The 9,000-nt window shown below is 47.0% G+C and overlaps 1 protein-coding gene across 1 annotated transcript; it reads right to left on the reverse strand.

Moving 5' to 3' along the window:
- Window positions 1-7,626: 7,626 nt before the first annotated feature.
- On the reverse strand, window positions 7,627-8,565 carry LOC138816151 (olfactory receptor 13J1-like). The gene has a single exon (XM_070005692.1). It carries the CDS (start codon window positions 8,563-8,565, stop codon window positions 7,627-7,629), a length of 939 nt encoding a protein of 312 aa, XP_069861793.1.
- Between the last annotated feature and the right edge of the window lie 435 nt (window positions 8,566-9,000).

A 9,000-nucleotide genomic window follows, 5' to 3' on the forward strand; every position in this document is an offset into this window, starting at 1 on the left:
TTCCTCCTTCCCTGCCCCCCCCCTTTTTTCTTCCAGTGATAGGGGTCAAATCCAGAGTTTCACACAAGTTAGTGTTCTACTGAGCCACACCTTCAGCCCAGATTTTCCTGTCCCTACCCTGAAGTAAGATAATTGTGAAAGGATAGTTTCTGGATCTGGGTCAGTAACTCACCATAAATCTTATTTCATGTGAACTTTCCACAAAAAGAAGCACAATGGCTCATTTGTTTAGCCATTGAGCAGCACTGTGCTGAGCCTGTGGCCAGGTGCTGGGATACAGACGTAACAGACATGGCTTTGTCCTTCATGGAGTTTACTCTCTCACTCACTCACTCATTCTCTCCCTCTCAGTGACCTCACACATATCTCTCCTCCCTCTGGTCTCTTGGTCTCCAAGAATCTGAGACATAAAGACAATGTCAGTCTGAAATCAGAGGGTTGAGGATGGATTGTAACTCAGTGGTAGATGTTCTCAGTAACTCAGGTAGATGTACCTGGCATTGGTAAGGCCCTGTGTGTGATCCAGAGCACCTCAAAACAAATTAACAATTTCTGAAATCTGAAAAGAAGAGCTATAAGGGCTTGGTCCTTCCTGGGTGTGTGGTGGAAGACCCCCACCCCCACCCCCTCTTCATTTCTCTTCTTTTTTTTTTTTTTTGGTCTGATCATGGGGCCTGAACTCTGGGCCTGGGCGCTGTCCCTCAGCTCTTCAGCTCAAGGCTAGCACTCTTACCACTTGAGCCACAGCGCCACTTCCGGCTTTTTTCTTTTTGCTTATGTGGGGCTGAGGAATCGAACCCAGGGCCTCGAGCATGCAAGGCACGCGCTCTACCACTGAGCCACCTTCCCAGCCCCATTCATTTCTCTTCTTTACCCTTGCCTCTCATAAAAGACCAAAAGGGCATTGCAGGGGCCCTGGAGGCTTTCGTGAAGAGGCTCTGGCCTGCCCTCCTGGCCTCACTCCCTCACTCACGCACACCTGCTCAGCCCTTCCACACCACTCCCATTGTTGGGCAAAGCCCACTGCTGCAATCTCATCCTTCTTTCCAGGAGGTTTCCTCCAGCGGAACTGGCCTTGCCTGAGCACCGAGGCTCAGCTCGCACAAGTCTTCAGCCTTCCAGATGCCTCTGCAGAGCTGACCAGCCCGCCAACAGGATAGGCACCAGGCTGTGAGTCCAGTAGTGGACTATAAAAGGAGGACGTAACCCCATTTACCACTGTCACCCTCCCATGTTCCGCACTCAGGAGTGTCAGTGATGGTCATTCCAATTGCACCAACTGTTAATGACATTTGGTGCTGGTTGCTGTTCTGCCTCAGATCCTGATCCCAAAGTCTTATCTGGAGAGCAACCTGCTTTTCTTCTCCATTGCTCCAGTAGAACAATGTAGCCATTGTGATTTCTAGGAGGACTTTGGGGGCATTGCCCTACCTGTGGAAACAATCACTTTTTGGAGAAGTACATCAGGAGCGTGGTAGTCTTCCTCACAGTTAAAAGGTCTGCACCCAAGATGGATTATCAGGGGAGTCAGGGCTAGGTTAAACTTCAGTAACATACAATCTCATAATTTTAGTGCCTTAATGACAAAGGCTTCTTTCTCATGTACATGTCCATTGTGGGTTCCCAGGGGCTCTCCTCTCAGACCCTGGCTAATAAGGGGTACCACCATTTGGGACATCGCCCATTGTTAAATGCTGGGACCTAGAAGTGACATACTTCACTTCTACCTACAACTCATTGTAGTGGCCCCATGTAGTCCTAACACATAGAAAGAAACATGGTCAAGCAGCCTCTCTGCATTTGAGTATCTTGGTGTTTCACAACACATTAAAAAAACCAATAACAACAACCCTATTCTAGTGGAGCTCATGCCTATAATCCTAGCTACTCAGGAGGCTGAGATCTGAGGATCACAAAGCCAGCCTAGGCAGGAAAATCCTTGAGACTCTTACCTCCAGTTAACCACCAGAAAACCAGAAATAGCGCTCTGGCTTAAAGTGGTAGAGCTCTAGCTTTGAGCAAAAGAGCTCAAGGACAGCACCCAGGCCCTATGTTTTCAAGCCCCATAACCAACCCCTTCCCCCCAAAAAATCTATTTTAGCATTTCTCTGCCACCATTATACATACTGTCATGTTTCAGAAAAGCAGATTCAGAGAAGGATAGGACATTGAATGTATCTGAGGATAATGTTTCTAGTTTCATGCTACAGTTTTTACGCCTCCTAAGAAGCAGGATGATGTATGAAATGAGCCCTGGCCTGGGAGGGAGAGTCCTGACTCTTGGCTTTTGTTCCTATTCAGCTATGTGGCCTTGATCAGATATTCAAGTAAGTGATTTTTAGTACTCTTTACCCTCCAAATTACTCCCCCACATCTTTCTAGAAACTTCTAACCCTGAAGTCTGATGGGCCAGGTAAATATCACATTAAGGTAAATATCAGATCAATCTCATTGGCTGATAAATCTAATTTTGACTCTTGAATACTTCTTTTAAGCTTCACACGTTATTTTAAAAGAGAGGAAGGGGCATAGAGGCAGAAAGTTTCAGAAACAGCTTCCATGAAATGCCTGATTTTGGAGTCCCCATGTCACCACTCCCTCTAGATTCAGATCAGCCAGGATCCATACCAGCCCTGCCACTTGCTAACAGTTTTCTCTGCCTCTGTTTTCTTACCTATAACAAGAATCAGAGTGTTTTCCTGAGAGAAAGGGTTGTTTAGACAATCCAAAGAGGTGAGGCAAAACTCTTAGCACAGAGCCTGGCACATGGTGGCTATTTCACTGAGTGGCAGATGATATTATCCTACATCCCTTTTCCCCAAGGAAAAAAATGACTTTTAAACATTTAAAAAAGCTTTCATAGACTAACGTGTCAGATGAATGTGCCGTATCTCCTACCTGTTGGCTCAGTTGGCATAAGTGTTCTGCAGGGGGGCTGTAGCCAGCTGAGCTGGCCTGAGGCTTAGGGGAGCTATAGGGGAGGCATTGTGCTCATTAGGAGCAGGCTCACTGTGCTAGGGTGGGCCAGGCCAAGGGGCCCCAAGGATGGAGCCTCTTGGTCCCCTGCCGCATAGCCTACTTGCTCCCGGCTTTCAGGGACTTTGAAGTCCCTGCCCAATTTAAAGTTTAAACTTTACAACTACACAAAGTTGCAGCTTTGGAAGCTTAGAGACATGGGCTTTCGGGACTCTCGGTTTCTTGTCTTATCCCAGGAGGCAACTACTGGGGTGAAGTGGGCAGAGAGAAGAGGCTGGAAAGAGAATAAGAAGACTGGTCTGTTAGTCCCCAGATGCCTCAGGCTCAGCCCCAGCACTCCCCTGGGTGTCTGGACTATGGGATAGGTTATCTTCTTTCAGAAGTGCAGGAAGGACCTGGATCTCAGCTAAGGTATACAGAAAGCTAGTTGCTTGGTAGTGGGTAGGGTATGAGACCCCGAGTACATGTGAGAGACCTGTAAAATCAGGGATCTCCTCAGGCACCTGAGTTTTTCCTACTATGATGTTTCTTCTGAAGTTTTATCCAGGAACAATGGTCAAAGAGCCCCAAACTAAAAGATTGCTAGCTTTTCTTTCTTTCTTTCCTTTCTTTCTTTCTTTCTTTCTTTCTTTCTTTCTCTTTCTTTCTTTCTTTCTTTCTTTCTTTCTTTCTTTCTTTCTTTCTTTCTTTCTTTCTTTCTTTCTTTCTTTCTTTCTTTCTTTCTTTCTTTCTTTCTTTCTTTCTTTCTTTCTTTCTTTCTTTCTTTCTTTCTTTCTTTCTTTTGGGTCCAGTCATGGGCCTGAACTCTGGGCCTGGGTGCTGTCCCTCAGCTCTTCAGCTCAAGGCTAGTGCTCTACCACTTGAGCCACAGCGCCATTTCCGGCTTTTTTCTTTTTGCTTATGTGGTGCTGAGGAATCAAACCCAGGGCCTCATGCATGCAAGGCACTGAGCCACCTTCCCAGCCCTAGCTTTTCTTTTTCTATCTGGCTTGCAACAGTGAGAGCTCTTTGGTGCTCTGTGGTTTCCTGGGACAAGCCTGCAACAAGTCAGTATCGCTATCCTGTCCCTACCAGCTACACTCATTTTTCCCATCCCAGTGTCTGTTGGTGGCATTTCTGTCCACTCACAAGATCCTGAAGGTTGAACATTAGTTCTCAGTCTTCCCTCTCCCTCATCCACTTCTACAGTCCCAAATATTATACACCAATAATAATATATATTATCCCTCTTATTATACTAGATGTCAACATCTCCCAGTATTTCTCAGCTCTACCTTCTCTACATCACTAAGTGCCTGACTATGGTACCAGCTTCTTCATCTCCACCACAGGCTGGATCCCTTCTGGTTTCCCTTTCTTTCTTTCTTTTCTTTCTTTCTTTCTTTCTTTCTTTCTTTCTTTCTTTCTTTCTTTCTTTCTTTCTTTCTTTCTTTCTTTCTTTCTTTCTTTCTTTCTTTTCTTTTCTTTTCTTTTTTTTGGGGGGGGTTTGGTTGTGGGGCCTGAACTCTGGGCCTGGGTGCTGTCCCTCAGCTCTTCAGCTCAAGGCGAGCACTTTACCACTTGAGCCACAGCGCCACTTCTGGCTTTTTCTACTTATGTGGTGGCTGAGGAATTGAACCCATGCATGTAAGGCAAGCACTCTACCACTGAGCCATCTTCCCAGCCCCTTGTTTCCATTTCTTAAGATGAATTAACATCACTTTTTTTTGCATACTGGAGATTGAATTCAGAGCCTCACACATCTTAGGCAAGTCTCTGCCACTTGAGCCACAGCCCAGGCTAGCTTAGTTTTTAAGGTTCAGACTCATATTCATCTTAGATATATTGGATAATATTGAAAAGAATAATAAAACATTTTAATCCAAGCACACTGTAAACAACAGTTGTTAATAAAGTTTCTCATAGTTTTTCCAGATTTTCCCTCCCATTTGTACATATATCCATAAAAAATGCTTTTTAAATTAGGAAGGTTCTGAAAACAATGGTTTGTGTTCTGCTTTTTAAAAAAAATTACATTATGGGCTGGGAAGGTGGCTCAGTGGTAGAGTGCTTGCTTGCATGCATGAGGCCCTGGGTTTGATTCTTCAGCAGCACATAAGCAGAAAAAGCTGGAAGTGGTGCTGTGGCTCAAGTGGTAGGGCGCTAGCCTTGAGCTGAAGAGCTGAGGGACAGCACGCTGGCCCCATGACCAGCCCCCCAAAAAATTACAATATGAACATTTCCCATCAAATATTCTTCAGAAAATAAGATTTCTAGTACTTGTATAACATCCTATCATTGGATTCCACCAGATTTATTTATGTATTCTTCTGTAATTGAACTTAAGACTCATGTGTTTTTGTTACTATAAATCAAGCCATGGTTAATATCTGTATACGTAAATTTTTGGCTGTGCTTCTCATGATTTTCTTAGACTATATTCTTAGAAGCAGCAGTGTGGGATGAAAGGTTAAGTTTTCAAGGCTCTCGATTCCTATTTCCAATTCTCTGCACAGGAAGTTCATATTCATCTATTCCCATCTCCATCAGCCATATATGATATTGTTTATTCTCCTAATGATAGATATAATAGTGGACAAATCTTCAAGTATTTAGAGGAAGAATGGTATCCAATCAATGACCCCTCTAAAAATAAGCCATGCCTACTCCCTAGTGCCCCAGGATAAAGTCCACATTTTTGCCTGGAAACCCAAATGGGACTATTCAGCTTCAGCCAGCCTTCACTCATGCCTGGCCTGAATGGTGGTGCTCTGGGGCCTTGTGCAGACAGACAAGGAACGAGGCAGAAGTCTTGTAAGATGAACCAAAGGCTCCTGTGCTTGCTTCACCAGCAGCCAGTGGCAGGAGGGCTGGGCTGCTCTTAGAAGCCAAGCCCAGCTCTATCCCATCACACAGATGACACCACTGAGACCAGAGCAGGGCAGGGAGTGGAAGTGCTCTGTGACTGGGTGGTTCCATGTTCACTGTGTGATCCTGAGTTCTCAGGGGAAATCCGGGAAGCAGCTGAGCACCAGGCAGAAGTGGTTGCAGTAGGATCCTAGAGCTGGGGTGAGGAGGGGCAGAACAAGCTCTTCCAAAGCCAGGATTCCAGACAGGAGCTACTGGAAGCTGCAGTTCTGTATCTACTGGGTTGGGGGATGGAGGAAAGAAAGTGCTCCAGACTCTGGGTGTTCTGGATGGTTTGTGTCTTAGGGCCAGATGAGTCTGAAGATCTTGGATTTTTAGTCCTTATTGCTGCCTTTATAGTCACTTCTCGGAGACAGGTTTTGCCTGTCACCTGCAGATCCCATCTTAGTTCTACACATATTTGAGCAGGACTCTAGGTTCTATCATATGCACCCTATACATGATCACTCATGCATGTATTTGGTTAACTTGTGCAATGCCTGGGCTAGGCTAGGGACATTTAGACACAGTGGGACTGGATTAGAGTGTTTCTTGTTTTTCTTTTTTCTTTCTTTTTTTGGCATGGGGCCTGAACTCTGGACCTGGGCACTGTCCTTCAGCTCTTCAGTTCAAGGCTAGCTCTCTACCACTTGAGCCACAGCACCACTTCCAGTTTTCTGGTGGTTAATTGGAGATAAGAGTCTCACAGACAGGGCTGGGAAGGTGGCTCAGTGGTAGAGCGCTTGCCTTGCATGCATGAGGCCCTGGGTTCAATTCCTCAGCACCACATAAGCAAAAAGGAAAAAGCCGGACGTGGCGCTGTGGCTCAAGTGGTAGAGCGTTAGCCTTGAGCTGAAGAGCTGAGGGACAGCACCCAGGCCCAGAGTTCAAGGCTCCATGACCAGACCCCCCCCCAAAAAAAAAAAAGTCTCACAGACTTTCCTATCTGGGCTGGCTTTGAACCACAGATCTCAGCCTCTTGAGTAGCTAGGGTTACAGGCGTGAGCCACCGGTGCCCGGCAACTGTCTCTTATTCTAAGAGTAAAACCAGAAATACAGAACACATGGGTCACAGAGATGAAGAAAGCTCTGTGTGTGTGTGTGTGTGTGTGTGTGTGTGTGTGTGTGTGTGTGTGAGAGACAGAGAGACAGAGAGAGAGAGAGAGAGAGAGAGAGAGAGAGACAGAGAGAGACTTCCTGTTGAAGGTGGCATGAGGCTGTGCCTGAAAGGCTAGCTAGGCACTGTGTGCTGGGAGATGCTGCTGACTTGTGGGTAAAATCCAAGGAGAGCTCAGAGCCAGGCAGTGCCAGGAAGGGCGAGGCTCCCATTTGGTGTGTGGCTATGAGATGGGGGGCAGAAGGTTGGGTTGCTAGCAGACAGAGCCAACTGTGAGGCCTTGAAAGCTCTGCTGAGGAACAGTTACTTTGTCCTAAGGGCAGTAGGGAGCCATTTACAGATTTCAGTCAGAAGAGTGATGCAATCACATGTGCTTTTCCAAACCAGCCATCTGGCTGCCTCATGGGGGAAGAGGCTGGGAAGAGGAGCAAGACTGAAGTCCTGAGACCAGGCTGGAAGCTTCTGTGAAGGCCCAGGGAAAGATGAGGGGTGTGGGCCTGTACCATGGCAGAGCAGAAGCAGAGCATAATTTGTGAGTAGATTACTAGGACTTGGCGCTGCCTTTCAGGAATGAAGGTATTATCTAGCCCCTGCCCTGCTCTACATTGGTATCTGATGGCCTTACCTATTGCCAAGACCTGGCCCCCTTACCTACAGGCTTGTCTGCTGTCCCATACCCTCCTGGCCGCGTCCTTTACCTCCTTGTTCCTCAGACTATAGATGATGGGGTTCAACATGGGTGTCACTATGGCATAGAGGACTGTGAAGACCTCGTCAGAGATGTGGGCCTCCTTGCTCTTGGGTTTCATATACATGAAGATGACAGTGCCATAGAAAAGCAACACCACCGCCAGATGTGCTGAGCAGGTGGAGAAGGCTTTGCGGCGCCCGGCAGCAGAGGGAACCCTCAAGATAGTGGCCAGGATCAGCGCATAGGACAAGCAGATGAGGGCCAAGGGCACAGGCAGCAGCAGGATGGAGCCTACCAACAGGAAGGCCTCACTGATGGATGTGTCACCACAGGCCAGCTTCAACACTGCCAGGATCTCACAGGTGAAGTGTCTGACAATGTGGTGACTGCAGAAGGGCAATCTCATGGCAATGATTGTCTCCGTCACAGACTTGAGGAGGCAGAGCGCCCAGGCAGTTCCTGCTAGCAATAAGCAGAGCCGGTGGTTCATGAGCACAGGATACCTGAGTGGCTGGCAAATGGCCAGGTAGCGGTCGTAGGCCATGATGGCAAGCAGCAGGCACTCTGTGGAGCCTGTGGCTAGGCTCAGACACATCTGTATGGCACAGGCAATGAAGGAGATGGTCTTCCTGGATGACAGAAGGTGGGCCAGCATCAGGGGCACAAAGGAGGATGTGTAGCAGATGTCCAGGATGGAGAGATTGCCCAGGAAGAAGTACATGGGTGTGTGCAGGTGGGTGTCTAGCATGCTTACCACCACGATGGCTGTGTTCCCCAGCAGGGTCACTAGGTACATGCCTGAGCACAGAGGAAACAGTAGATGCTCTAGGACTGGGTAGCCAGAAAATCCTTTCAGGAAGAACTCAGAGACTCCTGTCTTGTTAATGGGCTCCATGCTGCAGGCTCTGGAGGAGAATGCCTCTGAATGGAAGGAGAGAGGATGTGATTTGGGGAACAAATCCTTTTTCTCTCCTTTGGCCATTGTTTATCCATGCAAAGAAGGAAGAGTGATTTAGGTTAGCATTCTCCTGAGAGATTGTGAAGAGAGGTGTGAATAGACAATTTGAAAAATCACTTTGGAGGCAATACTGAACAAGTAGAAAATAAAGGTCTTTACATGAATGAGGGCATTTACTATAGGACTTCTCAGGGCCTTTAGGAGGCTAATGTGACTTGTGATTCTCTAAAAGCAAAATAGATCAAACCTCCCCATTGAATACCCCCTAACTGACTGCAGATAAGTGGTCTATGAACCTAGTCTGGGAACCGATGGGCAGGACCAGAGGGCTTCTAACTTGAACACACACCAGTGATGACCTGTTGAAAATAC

The sequence above is a fragment of the Dipodomys merriami genome, unplaced genomic scaffold (genome assembly GCF_024711535.1).
Source record: "Dipodomys merriami isolate MVZ:Mamm:240054 unplaced genomic scaffold, mDipMer1.0.p SCAF_11, whole genome shotgun sequence".
Classification (NCBI taxonomy): Eukaryota; Metazoa; Chordata; class Mammalia; order Rodentia; family Heteromyidae; genus Dipodomys; species Dipodomys merriami.

Bases quoted from the DNA above. Each gene is read 5' to 3' on its own strand.
- LOC138816151 (XM_070005692.1), bottom strand. From the start codon at position 8,565: ATGGAGCCCATTAACAAGACAGGAGTCTCTGAGTTCTTCCTGAAAGGA.